Below are 18692 nucleotides of genomic sequence, written 5' to 3'. Positions count from 1 at the left end.
ATCATCATACCTGCAAAGCCTTATTAGCTTGTATGGTAATATGATTATCCCTAATATCTGTGGAGATTCCAAAATCTCACACGATAAAGGAATTAAATTTAATTAATTGATTTAATTAATTATATAATATATATATATATGTGTGTGTGTGTATGTATATATATATTTTAAAAACTAAATCGTTATATCTGCAGAGTCTTATTGACTCATACGATAATACGATGATCTTAGAAGCCTATAGAGATTCAAAAATCTCACATGACTAAAAAATATAATCGATAAATATGGTTACAATTTAAATACATTAATTTAGTTAATTAAGTTTCTTAAATTGTATATTATATGATTATTTATAAAAATCACTTATTTACTATAGAGATTGAGAATCACTACATCTGTGATGACTTATTATCCCCACGATGATGTGATTAATTTAAGCCTTTACAAAGATTCTTGAAATCTCACATGAGATTTAAATAAATTATTAATTTAGATTATAAAAGGAGAGTTAATTTTAATATATAAGTTTTGCTCTCACATCTGCAAAATCTTATTGATTTACACGACAGGGGATTATCCTGAATATCTGTAGAGATTCAAAGTCTCACACGATAAAAAAATTAAATAATATTCACTTTGAATATATTTTAATGTGTAATTATATAACACATATTTTTTAATATAGAAATCTTAATCGTTATACCTGCGAAGCCTTATTGACTCACGCGGTAGTACGATTATCTTAAAGGTCTACGGAGTTTTCAAAAATCTCACATGACCAAAAGATATGATTAGACAATATAATTATAATTCAAATTTATTAATTTAATTAATTAAAATTATAAAAACATTTATTATTTTATTTATAAAATTTATTTATTTATTTACCATATAAATTGTGAATCACGATGTCTACGAGGATTTATTATTCTACACTATAATGTAATTAATTTAAGCCTCTACGAAGATTCTTGAAATCTCACATGAGACTTAAATAAATAGTATAAAGAGAAAATTAATTTTAATAATGGGCTTTTGGAACCTATATAAATACTACAAAATTGATCTTCATACCTGTAAAATTTTATTGATTTACACGGTATGAAATCATTCTAAATGCCTACGGAGATTCTTAAAATCTCACACGACAAATAGATAATCAAAATATTTGCATTAATAGTTGGTGCATAATATGAGTTTAGCATTCGAAGAAATAGAGAAAAAAACTATTTTGACACTTCACTCCTCTTTTGACTTGAAGATATGTTCCTCAAGATTTTTAAATTGGTTTAATGCTCAGATATGACTTTCGAAGGAAAATGATGAGAGTAGTGGTAATAGCATCCAACAATTAAAATTAAGAAGTTCCACATACCATCACCACCATTACTTACCTAATTTATTTCTCATAAAAATTAAAATAAAGTTGATGTCTTAAAATTATTTGTGAATAAACAATAATCCCATATTAGACATATGCATACTCTTTATTTTTTTTTCAAAATAATATGATCAATTGAATGCATGAAACAGGCATATGAAATTTTAAAAGAAGAACAAAATTTTAAACAAGAAAGAGCATACTCAAGATGGCCTTGGATCCCCATTATGTGATCATTGAGTCTAAACATTTCAATCCCTGTCCTCCCTAACCATGCAATAATCTCTGCCTTCGCCGGAAGTTCTCTTACCTCATCTCGATGGCATTAGATTATGGAGAGCTTTGATGGCAGCATGATAGACGTCGGAGACAATGGCGATGATGATGTCAAGGTTGTGCTTCTCATACCAATGTCCCAACCAATGTGAGATCGCCTAACCTTCCCTCCCAATGCACAACATAGCATCTGGTAACCGAAACAAATGCTGAGGATTTCCTTCTTCATGGAATTGAGTTGAATAAGAGTGATGAGGCCATGGCTCCAAGAGTCATTTCTGTGAGTGTCGTTGCAACTGTTAGTGAAGATGAATCCATTATATAGGTTGAGATCACCATATTCCTTGGTATTTCTTCCTCACATACTCGGAATCCTCTGCGTACAGCAACATTGCATGCCTTCTTTCTCTCTCCCTCGATTCCAGTCTCTGTTTAGACATCCTCCAGCTTCTGGTCTCTCTCTCTCATTTTTCTTTCTTTCTCCGTGCTCTCTCTCTCAGACTCTCAGACGTCTCAGTTTTTCTACATTTTTTGTCCCTGTTTCTTCCTTCTCAGTCTCTGATTTTTCCAAAAAAAATGCTCATCTCTCTCGGTCTCTTGCTCTATTTTTTGTTCTTTTTTTTTGTCTGGTTTTCTCTCTTCTCTTCCTGTTTCTCATGTCTCTTGCTTTGTTCTCTCTTTTATGCTCTCTTTTCCAGTCCCTTCAGTCATAGCTCCCTCTTCCCTCTTTGTTCTCCTTTTTCTCCTCCTTTCTGCTCCTTCTCTTCCGTTTTCGTGCATTTCATTCGTGCTTTGTTTTTGGCCTTTTCTGTGCATGCGTGTGCTTGCTTTCTGCGTTGGTCTTTCGTGTTTCCGCTGCTATGCTTCTTCTTTTTTTTCTTCTTTTCAGCTGCATTTTCTGCGTGTGCCATGCTTTCTGTTTCCTTTTCCATTTACTGTTTGCTTTTCGTTGTTCCCGCATGTTTCTGTTTCTACTTCTTCTGTGTGTATGTCCAGTTTTTTTGCATGCTCTCTGTTCTCTTTTTTGTTGTGTGTTTCATGCGTTCTCCTCTGTGCTGTGGCTCTGGTTTTGTGTGTTCACTGTGCATGCAAGTTTGATCTTGTTTTTTTTCTTTCTGGCATTTTGTGACTATGTGTGCTTGCTCTGCGAAGCTTTTACGCCTGGCCAAAAGTTGTTTTCAATCTACTCTCTTTATACGTGCATGACCAACGTTTTTTGCCATTCTTTTTAATGCTTCTTTTTTTTAAAATTAGATTAAAGGAGAGAAAGGAAAATTTAATTTTAATATATATATATATATATATATTTAAATGGAGAACAAAAAGATTTAAGGAGAGAAATTTAAAAATACTTAAGTCTCAAAAAAATTGATTTCCAATATTTTTGAATGGTTGGATAATTTAGGAGAGATTTTAAAAGACTTAAACAAGATTTTGTTTGATTTTGTTAAAATTATTTATTTTTAAATATAATCCTAAGAAAGGATTAAATTTCATTTTGTATTTTTATATTTCTTGGTTATTTATTATTAAATTTAAAAAAATGTCCGGACAAAATATGGTGTTCACAAGAAGCATTCAAAGTTTTCCCATCACATATCTTTCCTTCAGATGAAGGTAGAACTGAACTGACTATGTCATCCCTACAAGAATAACTAGAATTATTTTGGCCATCATCTTTATATGCCCCATCAGTAGCTCTATTAGAATCATGTTCTTTGGAATAAGAAAGCATAGACACAATATGCCCTTGATTTTCACACGCACTTTCAGCTTTACTATGGCCATTGTTTCTAGATATCAATCCCCTATATGAAGCTGCAATGGGACCTTCATCAACATGATCAGATACAATGCCAACATTCTTTGAACCATCATGAGGCTGAGCATGGTCACTGGTCTTTGAGTATTTCAACCCAGACCCAAATTCCTTTAAAAGAAATGTTTTCAACCTATCTTTAGCCCAATAACTCACTTCTTCTATCCAAGCAGCCTGCCAATGTTGGAATTTCTGCCTTGCTTCCAGTCGTACAGCTTCAAGATCCTTGAGAAGTATTTCATGTTGGTATTCCAAATCTTCAATTGTTTTAGCAAATTCTTTATCCAAAATCTTAAGTTTTTCTGATCTCATCACATCATTAGAAAAACAACAACGAATAACAGTAGACTCTATTTCATATTTTTCCCTAAATACAGCCTTTTTCTCCTCATTGACTGCATTCAACTTATTCTTTTCTTCGTCAAGCTTGAGAAGGAGCTTCCTTAGCTACTTCTGGCACTTCTTCTGAATTTCTTTAATACTTTTGGAAATATCTTTCACAGCCAATTCAACCTCTGGTGCCTCTCCTATAAAGGAATAAACCTTGTTTGGTGATTTAGAAGGTTCAGAAAAGCCAATGGCATTGGAATTTCCAGCGTGACATAAAAATATTTTCTTCAGACATCGCAACATCAAATACATATAGTCAGCCTCTTCCTTTCTACAATCAAATTTTAAATGCTCTCTTACAAGCATTAAGGTAACTTTGTGGTCAATCTTGTGCTTTAGCAAAGAAGCTGCAGTCCAACACTGAAATTTGGATGGCTGATTAATAGCTAATTACTTTGTAAAAAAAATGCGACATTAGTATCAGTGTTAAATTATTTGTATAGATGAAGTGGAGAACACATTGCAAAAAAATGCACCTGCCCCCCCACACAGTCTCAGTACTGACAGCAAAAAAGTTTCAGTTGAAAAAGAATAGTAATGCAGCATGAAAGAATTTTGTTTATTAGAATACTTTATCTTGTGATGGTAATTAGTAATGTTGGAGTAGCTTTGGGTTATCTACGAGTAACTTTGGATTTTGAAAAAAGGTATCTGTGGGATGTTAGACATCCTTTTTCGTGACTGCAACATAAGGAACAAACTTCAATTTCACAACCCAGATCAAGCCCAAAAGAGAAGGCCTAACTCTTACTTAGCATACAGCACATAAGATAGTCTGATGAAAACTGATATATGCTGGCATTTGAAAAGTCGACAGTCATTAGAAGAGTCTTAAGTTTAAAAAAAATGAACAATCAACTTGAATAATTTAAGAAAAATCCTCATAAGCAAAAGCTTCATTACAATTTGCTTGCGTGAATTAAAAAATACAACAAAATATCCTCTATTGGAGCTGGGAAAAAACAAAGATTTTTACTATCTAGTTCATTTGGTAACAGTTAATCACTAAGGAGCACATGACCCCTTAGTTTTGTAATATTTCCCTCCTTCTCCGGAGTACACTTATGATAAAAGAGCCAATCTCTAATTCACCAAATCCTTAGTTTCCATAAGCTTTAATGTATTCTCAACCACATTGGACTCTAAAATTTAAAGGGGGAAAAACAACAGAATCTTAGAGAAGGTAGGGGGACCAGGGTTGCATCTCATGCTCTCGTGGTTTCTTGACATTAAATAAGTATGAGAGCTAATATTTAAAATTTTTTTTTGTTCAGACAAGGTGTTTTATTATATTTAGTTATATACTGAATTTGTAATTTAATCTTAATTTGGGGGTAAAATATATCTTCTCTCATAATTTAGTTAAAGTAATAGACATCCAAAGCAATTTTACCAGAAGAGAAGGCTGAGATCATAAATCATGAATGACATGAATAATGAAAACACTAGATTAATGTTTACTAAATGAAACGGAAAGAGCAGAAACGAGCTGAAACGGAAGGCACACACATAATGAAGCAGAAACGGGAGACACACATAATGGAGCATAATAAACTTTTTGTAACCTCCCCTTAATTTCTGTAACCCCCCTTTAAATTTGTATGGTTCAGTTTCACGAATTCTAAGACTATAAATAGGACCCTTGTGGTTGTGAAAGAGGCAGACTTGAAAGAATAAGAATTGTTTGTTTTCATCTGGTTTCTGTGCCATTTTGGTATCAGAGCAAGGTCCAGAGAGCAAGAGAGTGAGTTACAGTTGAGAAAGTACGCCGGAGAGGAGAGAGATTCAGTGGAGGAGTCCCTGACGTCTTCTTGTTTTGAAATCCAGGCCTTTTCTCAAAAAACTAACGTCACCATCGCACTCAGGAGGTCCGAAAACGTGGAACAGGAGGTTCCCCATCGCCGAAAAATTCTTCACGCACCTACATGCACCTTCGCCGGAACAACACGCGCCGACGCCGTCTTCACACGCGCCGCACGCGCCATTCCAAGGTAGATGACGCTGACGTCATCCGCCACATTATCTGTCTGACCGGTCAAATGCTAGGTAATCCAATCATTATTTGTCACATGTCACATTCATCCACGTCACTACACCCAGTCAGCCAATTTTTCATAAATTACATTTTTGCCCCAAATCTTTCAGTAATTCCATAGTTCCCCCTAATTTTTACGAAATTTCATATTGACCCCCAAATTTTCAGAAATTCCATTTTAAACCCTAAACTTTCTTAAAATTACACTTTTGCCCCTTGGTTTTACCTGAATTCCATTTTAACCCCTATATTTTTCATAAATTTTAATTTGACCCCATAATTCTTCCAGAATTTTTTTTACCCCCTAAACTGTCCAAAATTCCCATTTTGACCCTAACCTTTCAAAAAAAATCTTACTTACCCCTATATCCTTTAAAGTTTCCATCTGCACCCCAATCTTTCCCATATCCCTAGCCTTGATACTTAACCAAAATGCCTCCAAGACATAGACATGTGCACGAGGTTGAGATGGAAGAGATGAGACGTAGGATACGAGAATTGGAAGCCACTGTGGAATTGCAGCAAACTCTGTTAAACAACAACAGAGAAAACTTAGAGAGAGATTCGGAAAGCAGTAGTTTGTCATCTACCGACAACCGCCGCCGCCCACAACAACAACAATTTCGCCCTAATGACATCAAGGTTGACATTCTTGAATTTGAGGGAAGGCTCCAGCCAGACGAGTTTGTAGATTGGCTGCAAACTGTTGAACGAGTATTTGAATACAAGGAGATTTCAGATGTGCAGAAAGTCAAGATTGTTGCCCTCAAACTCAAGAAACATGCTTCTATTTGGTGGGAAAACCTCAGACGGAAGCAGGAACGTGAGGGAAAGCACAAGATTGAGACCTGGGAGAAAATGAAATGCCAGCTCACTAGGAAATTTCTACCAGATCATTACCACCAAGATAATTTTATCCACTGCAAAATCTTCGACAGAGATCTTTATCTATAGAAGAATATACTAGGGAGTTTGAACAACTCATGATGAAGTGTGACATTAAGAGAAGGAGGAGCAAATAATAGCCCGGTACCTTGTAGGCTTAAACACAAATATCAGTCGTCCAATCCAGCTTCAGCAATATTGGACCTTGGATGATGTCATCCATCTAGCCATGCGTGTTGAGAAGCAGATGCCCAAGAGATCCACTTTCCAGCCTTCATCCTCTAGGGGTTATTCAGAAGGCCGTAAGGCAGAATTTCAGCAGACCAACTCCTCAAGCAAGCCTCAACCTACTGCTATGCACAAACCACCATCAAATGCTGCCAAGGAATCTGGTTCTAAAGCAATCAAATGCTTTAAATGCCAAGGATTTGGCCACATTGCCGGACTGTCCTACTCAAAGGGTTGTCACTATTAGGGAAGAATCAGGGTATGAAGCACTTGAAGAAGATGAGGAAGACGCTGAGTTCTACGACACTGATCCCGTATATGACGAGGAGGTCACACCTGTTGATCAAGGAGAAGCATTGGTGCTTAGACGAAGTCTGCATACAACAGTAGTCAAAGAAGAACCTTGGCTACGACGCAACATTTTTCACACTCATTGCACAGCCCAAGGAAAAGTTTGTAATGTCATCATTGACAGTGGAAGCTATAAAAATGTAGTATCTGACTACATGGTGGAGAAATTGAAGTTGCCAACACAAGATCATTCGCAACCTTATAAGCTTCACTGGCTCAATAAAGGGAATGACGTAAAAGTTTCTAAACAATGCCTTGTGACCTTTTCTATTGGGAATCAATATTGTGACGAAGTTTTATGTGATGTTGTTCCCATGGATGCATGCCATCTTCTCTTGGAGAGGCCATGGCAATATGACCGACATGCTATGCACAAAGGGCGAGCGAACACCTATTCTTTTACAAAAGATGGTGTCAAGTTCACACTAGCGCCTTTACCACCCAGTAAGATTAGCCAATCTTCAAGGGAATCTAGTGTCTCTAAGCTGTTAGTGTCTTTGTTGACTAAGGAGGAATTCAAGGTGTCGAAATCCAAAGCCCAAATGATGAGCTTTATTCTGGTGCTTGAGGTGAACGACGAGACGACCAATCTACCTGGAGTCATTTTGCTATTTTCAAAATTTTCAAATGTAATATCTGATGAGATACCACCAGGGTTGCCTCCCATGCTAGACATACAGCACGCCATTGACTTCGTTCCAGGAGCAGTCATTTCTAACAAGCCTACTTACAGAATAAGTCCCCAGGAACATGCTGAAGTCCAACGGCAAGTTGAAGAGTTGTTGAAGAAAGGGTTGGTTCGAGAAAGTATCAGCCCTTGTGCTGTACTTATTCTTCTAGTACCTAAGAAGGATGGAAGTTGGAGAATGTGCATTGACTGTCGAGCTGTCAACAAGATCACTATTAAGTATCAATTTTCGATACCTCGGCTTGATGATATGCTGGACCAGTTGTATGGTGCCACTACTTTCTCCAAAATTGACCTTCATAGTGGGTACCATCAAATTAGAATTCGGCCAGGAGATGAGTGGAAGACCGCTTTCAAGACCAGAGATGGCTTATATGAGTGGAATGTGATGCCTTTTGGGTTAACAAATGCCCCTAGCACATTTATGCGCCTGATGAATCAGGTATTGAGACCCTTCATTGGTAAATTTGTTGTTGTGTACTTTGACGATATTCTTATTTACAGTATGAATCAAGAGGAGCATTTAGATCACTTATGGCAAGTTTTGCAAGCCTTGCGTGAACAGAAACTTTATGCAAATCTCAAGAAGTGCACCTTCCTTACCAGTGAAGTTGTGTTCTTAGGTTACATCATTACCACAGAGGGTGTTCGCATGGATCCAAGCAAAGTTGCAGCCATTAACAGCTGGCCAATTCCAAAATCTATCCAGGAGGTTCAAAGCTTCCACAGATTAACTTCTTTCTACAGCAGGTTCATCCATAATTTTAGCTCAATTGCTGCACCACTTACAGACTGCACCAAAGGAGAGAAATTTCAGTGGACAGAGCAAGCTCAGAAAAGCTTTGAGGAGCTTAAGAAGAAGTTGACCAAAGCTCCAGTCCTAACTCTTCCTAATTTTGACCAAGTATTTGAAGTTAGCTGTGATGCTTCTAACATCGGTATTGGTGCTGTTTTAAGCCAGGAGGGCCATCCCATTGCCTTTTTTAGTGAGAAGCTTAATGATGCCAAGCTCAGATATTCTACCTATGATAAGGAATTCTATGCCATTGTCCGAGCTCTTCAATATTGGAGTCATTATCTCCTAAATAAAGAGTTCATACTTTTTTCGGATCATGAGGCTCTCAAGTATTTGAATTCCCAACAGAAGATCAGCCGCAAACATGCTCATTGGAGTGAACTCTTACAGTCTTATCCATTCCTTATCAAACATAAGGCTGGAACTCTGAACTTCGTAGCTGATGCCCTTAGTCGTCGCCATGTGCTACTTACAATATTGCAAACTAAGGTTGTTAGGTTTGACCTTATCAAAGAGTTGTATCAGGATGATCCTGATTTTTGAGGAGTGTGGGAAGCAACTGTAAATCAACCTTTCCACCAGTTCTACAGGCATGACGGTTTTTTATTTGAGGTAAAACCCTCTGTATTCCACAGGGTTCCTTGAGAGAAGTCATAATTTGGGAAGCACATGACGGTGGATTAGCTGGACATTTTGGACGGGATAAAACAGTTGATCTAGTAAAGGAGAACTTTTACTGGCCTTGACTTGAACGGGATGTCAACATGCATATACAAAGATACAGAATTTGTCACTTGGCTAAATCCAAGGGTCAGAATACCAGACTATACATGCCTCTGCCAATTCCAGAAGCACCATGGGAAGATATAACTATAGATTTTGTTTTGAGTTTACCACGAACTCAGAGGCAAAAAGATTCTATCATGGTAGTTGTGGATCGTTTCTCAAAAATAGCTCATTTCATCCCATGCCAGAAGACCAACGATGCTGTTCAAGTAGCAGACTTGTACTTTAAGGAGATTGTGTATCTTCATGGCATTCCTAAAACTATCACTTCTGACCGTGATGTGAAGTTTTTTAGCCACTTTTGGCAGACGCTATGAAAGAAGATAGGAACTAAGCTCCAATTTAGCAGCGCTAGTCATCCCTAGACAGATGGTCAAACTGAAGCTATAAATAGGATTCTTGGTAATCTTCTTCGTAGTTTCGTGGGGAAGAATTTAAAGCAGTGGGATCTTATTCTTGCTCAAGTTGAGTTTGCTTATAATAACTCTGTCAATCAAGCAACTGGGAAGTATCCGTTTGAAGTTGTTTATAGCACTCGTCCCCTTAGTCCACTAGACTTGAGCCCTTCACTTGATAAGCAGCAATACAGCTTTGATGTTGACCAAAGGGCTAAGGAAATTAAGAAGTTGCATGAGCAAGTCGCGAGCGAATCCAAAAGCAGAATTTGAGATACAAAGCTCAACGTGACAAGCATAGAAGACAGCAGACTTTTAAGGTAGGAGACTTAGTTTGGATACATTTACGAAAGGAATGATTTCCTAAACAGCCAAACACCAAGTTGTCCCAAGAGCTGATGGTCCATTCAAGATAGTACAAAGGATCAACAACAATGCTTACAAGGTGGAATTACCTGGTTCTTATGGTGTATCTGCTACCTTCAATGTCGCTGATTTATCTCCGTACGTTGATGAAGATGATGAATTTGACTCGAGGGCGAGTTCTTCCCAACCCGAGGAGGATGAAACAGAAAGAGCAAAAACGAGCTGAAACGGAAGGCACACACATAATGAAGCAGAAACGGGAGACACACATAATAAGAGCATAATAAACTCTTTGTAACCTCCCCTTAATTTCTGTAACCCCCCTTTAAATTTGTATGGTTCAGTTTCACGAATTATAGGACTATAAATAGGACCCTTGTGGCTGTGAAAGAGGCAGACTTGAAAGAATAAGAATTGTTTGTTTTCATTTAGTTTCTATGCCTTCAGTTTCATGAATTCTAGGACTATAAATAGACCCTTGTGGCTGTGAAAGAGGCAGACTTGAAAGAATACGAATTGTTTGTTTTCATCTGGTTTCTGTGCCACTAAATGATCACCAAATAGTTATTATAAATAGAGAGACTTTTTTCACATGCCCCTTTATTGTGTCTTTCTTTTTTCTTAAGTCAACTAGTGTAGATTGTATTTTTGTCTTTATCTTAATTTGATAGCATTAAATCATCCGTTTGCATTGATTCAACCCAGGATATCCCAAATGCCTCTGTTTTTACAATGATAAAAGAGTAGAGATCAGAGATTGATTGACTCTGAACATTTCTTCCTACAATCTACAAGAATAAATAAAGTCCATTTCTCCACAGTGAGAGATGACAAAAAGGGATGAAATGGTAGAAAATGCAAGAGAATAATATGACCAGAGATATTTGAAATGCCTGTAAGATGGACTCTGATTCCATACTAATGTGGTGATTGCTTATGATGTATTAAAGAAAATGATCCACCACCGTCTTGACATTATCCTGTATCACATAAACATATGTCAACATACCATCAAATTCATATTGATAATGAAGCTTGGATTGAAATATGCAAATCAAACCCCATCCAAAAAGACACGTAAAATGAGGTAGCTCTAAAGTGCAACATAACAATACCCACAGATCACAGCCTGTCGATTTTGAAAATCTCTTGTAAATGAATTCCAGCCAGATAAAGAACAGGAAAAGACAGACAAATAATAAGTAGAGCATGGCAGAGAAATAATGAGATGCATACTGGAAGAAGAAGAATTCCACAAAGCTTTGCTATCTCTGGCATCAGTAAGAGATGTAAGCTCTTCTGCTCATCACACAATTTCCTTCTTTTCTCATATTCAGCTTTTTTACCTTGAGACATATCAGTTGAGAAAAAAGTATAATTAGCAGACTGGATAACCAACATTAGCAGTTGAACAAGGCAAGAATTGAGAGACAATAAATCCGAAAATTTATCAACTTCATTAACTACAAAGGACACAACAGAGTGATTGATTAATAATGGTGACCACTAACCTTCCTCATTTCCAGTAGAAGAGTTTTCACCTTGAAAATTTGAAGGTAGGTCATCAACAACACGATTCATCACTTTCCTACGTTTCCTTGCTATTTCTTGACTCTCAAAGTCCAGAGTATCTACTGAACCACCAATATGATGGGCCCTTCGACGATTCTGTTGAGATGAACCGCATGAGTGTTTCCATTGAGGAACTTTTTCCTTTAGAACACATACTTAATCTTGAAAAGCTTGAAATCACACCCTAAATATCCTATTAAAAACTCTTACCTTAAAACCCAGTAAGACTATGAAGTGATAGAGAATAGGGGAGCAGATGAGCAAGACTCCCAAGTCCTAACCTTTGCCCTGTTGTCATCCCTCACTACAGGGATCATTGTAACTCAAAAGTAAGGTGAAAACTTGAGGAAGCAAAACTTTTAGAAGCTAGGGAGGATAAACCGAAAACAAATACCTGAAAAAGAATGAGTACCCTCAGACCCTTCTTTTTCAACTCCATAAGCATTGAATCCAGAGCTTGCAGCTTCCCACTAGCTTTTATTCCAATGTCCAGGTACTCAGCAGCTTGATGGCCTTCGGTAAGCAGAGTTTGTACAAATGGATCAACAACATAAGGGTGATTACAACACTGCCATGAAATGCACATGATAAATAAAAAGGTGAAAACATGAAGAAGATTTAGAACCACTTAAAGCTTATAAATGAATTGGAAAGCCTCAAGGAACTTCAAATCAACTAAATTAAATAAGAGAAAGCTTAAAGGAACTCCAAATTAAAATACATAAACATCTAGAGATTTCCACCTTAAATTAATCATCTATTTAAAACATAACACCAAAATGTCTAATTCAAATTTATTTTTATCATAATAATTCCAAGTTATAACATGTGCATAGATTTGTTTACAAATATAATCACGGACCAAGACTTGACAGTAAAATGTTATTACATACTCTAGTTAAGGAAGTAGTTATTATTTAACTTATCATAAATAACCATGAACCATCTTGAAAAAAATTAAAAATAATAATATAGTACTCTCATAATTAAAATGGTGAGATCCAAATACTGCATCATAAGACAGCTAGAATTCTAACCTTCCCAGTTGAAATAAGAAGGTCCTGAAGGGCCCCAACACTATCATTTTTTGATGATGAGCGAAGAACTGAAGCATTTGAAACTAAAGTAGAACAATATTGCTCAAGCTGCACTTGAGATATCTGTACAGGAACCCAATACTCCAGAAACCTAAAGGAATCTGTCTTGCATTTATGTGCAATATCCTCTGTCATCAAAGAAGAGTGCTTCTTAATTCTTTCAGATCTCCTCATAGGAGTTGGCAACTTTGGTTGCTTAAGCCTCTCAAATTTCCTTCTCTTTGATTGAGTTGGTATTGCCCTTTTTAGTAAACGCTCGGACTTCCAAGTTCCTGAAGGAATTGAAAACATCCTTAATGATGTCTTTCTAGCGGACCTTTTGAGATAATTTGCATCAAATGCAGAAGAGCCTGAGCTCCTTCCATTACTAATTTTATCATCCTTAGACTTGCTACTAGAACGTGTATTGTATGCCATCAATAGAAGAACATGTCAGATTCGTAAGGACACAAATAAATTTGAAAACGTCAATGAAATCTGAATCAGTTTATCAAGTTGCATCCCAAAACCAATTGAGATTACTTAAGGGAAAAAAGAAAAGAGAAAATACTATTGGAAAGTGTAAGGGAAAAAAGCTTATATTGCACTGCATTTATAAGGAAAAACTAAATATAGCATAAGAAGTAGGCTATGCAAGACTAAAGTGCATAAAACTTGCCCTAATATTAACACTTACTCTTTCCTTTAAAAAATATAAAATATTTTTAACCGAATCTCATCCTATCAATAAAATAGTTACTTATCTTCAAACTAACACTATCTTTTTATAACTACTTTTATTTAATAGGGTGTTTCACTCTAAAAAAACACAATGATTATATCTTGAAATACTAAAAATATCTTACATTTTTTAACACCTAACTCTTAAAAAATCTATTATATTTTTGAATGGAGAGAGTACTTTTAACATTCCTATTCAGGCATAAATCATATAGTTTACATACACGCAGTGTGAACCAAGTAAAAATGATACAAGGATCTCTAAGGGATTTAGTAAAGATATCCAAAAGCAAGTTATTTGAGTCGACAAAACTTGTAATAATGCAATAGGACAAATTTTTCCCTATAAAATGACCACCCAATTCTATGTGCCTGGTAATAAAAATGTATTTATTATACATCATAACTTATGTAATTAGAATTTTCAATTTTAAAGGAGTGAAAAAAAGAAAAAAAAAACAAAACAAAAATAAAGACTCCAAAAGTGTGCAAGTATGTGCTTTAGACTTAAGAGTATAAGAGTCTAAGCATTCAGAGTATAGCTATTGAGGGCAATGCTACCGTCCACCTGGTAACTTCATATATACCATGAGACGGTCAATTAAAAACTGAGCACAGTGCCGCTGTCGCACTGTCGAGCGGGATGCTACCAGCCTCAACTCCTTTTAAATATAATATTGTAAGGTCCTACGAAGCATGCTCTGCAATGTACGCCGTGCATATAAATGATACATTCAGAACAAGTCAATATGTTCACAAACCATCTTGGTATATTTATGGTTTACGCAAGGACTAGATTAAGGTGCAGTTTCTTTAGTCTTTGTTATCAACGAAATAGGATATAAGCAAAGAAAATAAATCATGAAATATTGAGTTGTAAGAGTAAAGAGATAGGGATTAGAGGAAGAATGAGGAGAGAATATTAGCTTAGCTTTTGACCCGAGAAGAACTGGAGAAGCACAGGGGAGCCTTGTCTCACAATCTGCTACCGTCCGCCACGTCTCAGCCGTCACTGCCAGATGAGCAATGGAGTGCCGCCGCCCTTCACAAAGAGAAAGAGTGACCAGCGTGATGAGGTATGGCCGTATGGGACTGAACTTCAGACTTGAGGATGAAGAAATCTTGAGGGGGCAAACCCGCTGCTTATTCAATTTGTTTTGCGGCGGGGAGACTGAGAACCTGGGCCCCGAAGATCAAGTTTGAAAGGATTGGAATCCTGGCAGTGAACATATAGAAATCTATCCCGTTTTGTGGGAGGATGAACAAAAATCAGAAGCTTGAACAAAAATCTATCCCGTTTTATCATGCAGTGATAATTGACCATAGTTTTTTAAAATGGTTTTTATTTTTATAAAATGAATAGATTGTGAAAAAGAGATTGGCTAACCATGTTTAAGAGAGAAGAAAAGTAATTTAGTTCCTGATATTAAAAATTAAAAATTATGATTATGACATGTTGATTCTCATGTTTATAATATGAAGAAGGTTTATTTATCATATTTGCCATAAAGTAAAGGATAATTTAATTCATTTTTTTCTTATTCCTTGAATTCATTTTATTCCCACATTTTCCAGTCAAACCAGGAGGCTCCAAACTGTTCAATATGGTTCAACGTCACGAATGACATTGGATCATCAATGTTCTCGGTTCACCGACCGTGTTGGCGCCTCATCATTGGAGCATTCTCTTTGGGAGCACTTTTGAAGGTTAAATCTTTTTTTAAAATATTTTTTAAAATTTTTATTTTTAAATTTTAAGAGCACTTTTTAAAATGAACACTTTTAAATAATATCCACCAGAACACTTATTTTAATAAGTACTCTTGTAGATTTCGCTTCCTTTTTAAGTAGCGCTTTTTATATAAACATTCTAAAAAATAGACTCTTAAATATATTTTCTGTAGTAATTAATGTAAACAACATTTTTAGAATTGTTGCAAAATAAAATATTGTCAGAACAAAAAAATTGTTATAGTGCAATTACTGACAACATCTATCCACGTCAATTCATGTTAATTAGCACCATGAGTTGCCAATTTTAACGAGTAATAACATTATTTTACATCATTGTTTGTGAATTCTCAGAAATTCATACTTCATGCTAATCGAAGTTATGAGCAAGATTATTATTATATAGAAATTTTGACACTTGGAGTTGCACCAACCGACCATTTAGTTGTTGCAGGGGTCTTGCGTTGGTATAAAATACCTGCAAAAGGAGACAAAGTAATTAAGTTGCTGCTTAGAAAACTTGTGATACGTATCTATTAAAGCGTTTACTTGATCAAACCCATTGTGGAAATTAATTTACACTAAATTTAGACACAAAGCAAACAACTACAGATGTAATCTTAATGGCTGATGAACTCTAATCAGTGTAATATTTCTTGTAGGTGTAGTTGATACGTGAATAAAAAATCATGATGAATTGTGATCAGTTTAATCTTTATTTACTTGCGAATTCTTGAATATAATGTTATATTCAAGAATTTAAACAAATATGAAAAGTCTTACCTTAAAAAAATTAGATTTAATAACTAACATTAAAATAAAAAAAGACAAGTGACCCATAAACTTAAGCTATGAATTTTGGAGTTAAAATAGAGTGTCCTCCCGTTAATCTTACTCATCTCTCATCTCCCCTCATTCTAAAGCGGTCGCTCCTCATTTCTAAGAAATGGTTTTAAAGCTAAGTTTTATCAAAACCTAAAATCTCATTAGTAAGTGGATTTAAGCAAATGTAGGAAGTCCCATACCAGATAAAATTAAGCTAAATAATTAATATAAAATAAAAAAATTTATAAACTGAAGTTTTGATATTTTAAGTTAAAATGTGACCTTTGTTTTTTTTTTTTTTACTACTCTTGCTTGTCTGTCCTCTCACCCCAAACAGGATTGGTTTTTGTTGTAGCAAGGATTTGGTATTTATGACATCTCTGATATAAGGAGTTTATACTTTCCAAACAGTCGCTCCCCATTCTTAACATTATTAATTGTTATTATTTTGTTTTTGGAGGATGACAAGTAAGGACCTTGTAAAAAAATTAATGTTAAATTAAGAATTTTAATACTAAAATATGAGAGAACAAGTATTAAATTTGGGAATGTTAGTGTTAAAAAATTCTAATTTGATATTAATATTCTTATGGATCTTTAATTGTCATTTTCTCTTTTTTTTTCCCTGAAATTATTAGGTCCATTTTATACATAAAAAAAAAGTAATTAATATCAGTCTTCTCCGCTTTCATATTGCAAACATATATAATGCGGCGCTGCATGGGATAACTGAAAGAGAGTCACAACTCACGGTAACTCTCGTCTCTTTCAAGGGAGAAAAAGTGAAACAAAACTTACGTCTTCAACAGCAAGACGAAGCAATCCAGCTTGCTCCTTTGAAACCTGTTTAACCTAATATATATACACATATATATATGAACGAGGTACAAATTAAGAACACAACGTGCAAAAAAAAAAAATGAATGTCATTTTTATTGTCGGTAAAGAAAGATGAAACCTCTCCAACAACGGTCCACACCACATTCTCATCACAAGGAGGAGTTGTTAAAGAACCCTTATATCTGTAGTAGAGTCTCTTGTTTATGTTGATGACAAGCTCAGGATCAACCATACCCAACGGAACTTTTGCTTCCCTGTCTTCAGAAATGTGTATCAAATCATCCATTACCTAAAAGAAAAGAAAGATCGTACACATATACAGTGGTACGCCACACACCGTAGTCAGGAGATATCCAAACACGAGAGAAAATGAAATAGATATGGACCATAAGATGTAGGTGTTCTGTTTAATTAGTTACCGTTTGCAAGAAAGGATCAGGAAACCCGATTTCATAAAATATGCCAACCACCGCAATTAGTCCTGCTCCACTTTTGTGCACCATGTGTATCTCTAAATCAAACCTGCTTTTCAAATATTATGCATCGATCTTCCAATAGTATGGCTATCACATAATTATATCCTGTTGTATATGTGTATAAGGCGCGTGTGTGCTGATGGATATATAATTAAAGAGCGCATGCACCTCATGCCATTGATAGTGTGTTCAGAAGGAAAGTGCCAGTGACATTGTTGGAGAAAGTATTTGGTTTCGTTGACGAGAAGATGGCCTGCGTCTCCTGTCCACTCCAACTAGGCAACCATTTCCACATAAATTTGAAGCTTTTATGCACACAGAGAGAGAGAGAGAGTAGTGCAAGCGATTAATTACCCTGATATCATGGCCGGTATTGAAAAGAGAGGCATTGGAGGGGTGATAGTTGAAGTGAAGGGGGCCTAAACTGGATGTAAATCGAACCTCAAGATTGCTGAGATTAATGGGAGACTGGGTGCTTCCATTTTTGCACTTATACCACTCGGGTCTAATGTCTCCCCAGTGAGCCGGCCCGTTCTCACTATGCGGATCGTAGCTAAACTCGTCCTCTGGGTATGTTCCACCAACAGGAATTAATAAAGCTAGCTAGAGAATACAGAGGTATTTGTAATGTTATTAATGAAGATGGATCATGTGCTTACCAGAAGAGGTTGCAGAGAAGGAGAGGAAAAGGAGAGCCAGGAAGAAGCTGGGAAGGAAGAACCGGGCGGGAAGCTCGTCCATTAATTATTAATGCTGTACAAAGTCCTCTCATATATGTCTCACGATTTATAAGTTCCAAGGAGAGGGAAGTAGAAGTGACGGGGCAAATAAAGGAACATGCGGTTTGGGTGAGTCCGCCAAAACGCCAGATGTTGCACTTTCCTTTTACGGCAAGGCAAGCTTTGGTTCGTCCCATTCTGTGTGAAATATCCCGAACACCCAAACATATCCCGACCTTTCTATTTTAATTCCCAATCTGTCCTTCCTTTTCCTTTTAATCTGCTCTCAAAGATTATGTCAACTAATTGAGGATGA

The 18692-nt window shown here is 36.1% G+C and overlaps 2 protein-coding genes and 1 long non-coding RNA gene across 3 annotated transcripts; all 3 read right to left on the bottom strand.

Annotated features, from left to right (window-relative positions):
• Nucleotides 1-1706: 1706 nt before the first annotated feature.
• LOC129316814 (uncharacterized) lies at nt 1707-10717 on the bottom strand. Its single transcript, XM_054961184.1, has 3 exons — nt 10486-10717; nt 3211-4003; nt 1707-1953 (listed from the first exon to the last, which is right to left on the bottom strand). The coding sequence occupies exons 2-3, from the start codon at nt 3786-3788 to the stop codon at nt 1707-1709; spliced, it is 825 nt and encodes a 274-aa protein (XP_054817159.1). The 5' UTR covers nt 3789-4003; nt 10486-10717.
• Nucleotides 10718-11656: 939 nt separating this feature from the next.
• Nucleotides 11657-12526, bottom strand: LOC129315047 (uncharacterized). The gene is made up of 4 exons (XR_008594367.1): nt 12363-12526; nt 12179-12272; nt 11908-12064; nt 11657-11742 (listed from the first exon to the last, which is right to left on the bottom strand). It is a non-coding gene; the product is annotated as an uncharacterized LOC129315047 (long non-coding RNA).
• Nucleotides 12527-15791: 3265 nt separating this feature from the next.
• LOC129315083 (alpha carbonic anhydrase 7-like) lies at nt 15792-18398 on the bottom strand. The gene is made up of 7 exons (XM_054958605.1): nt 18317-18398; nt 18012-18223; nt 17826-17932; nt 17601-17703; nt 17300-17470; nt 17140-17193; nt 15792-15994 (listed from the first exon to the last, which is right to left on the bottom strand). Exons 1-7 carry the CDS (start codon nt 18396-18398, stop codon nt 15887-15889), a joined length of 837 nt encoding a protein of 278 aa, XP_054814580.1. The 3' UTR covers nt 15792-15886.
• Nucleotides 18399-18692: the final 294 nt, after the last annotated feature.

Source organism: Prosopis cineraria, unplaced genomic scaffold (genome assembly GCF_029017545.1).
Source record: "Prosopis cineraria cultivar Desert tree isolate PC_DT_omini unplaced genomic scaffold, ASM2901754v1 PC7, whole genome shotgun sequence".
NCBI classification, from domain to species: Eukaryota; Viridiplantae; Streptophyta; class Magnoliopsida; order Fabales; family Fabaceae; genus Prosopis; species Prosopis cineraria.
Note: the sequence above shows the minus strand (reverse complement) of the source record. Positions and strands in the feature narration are given on the sequence as shown.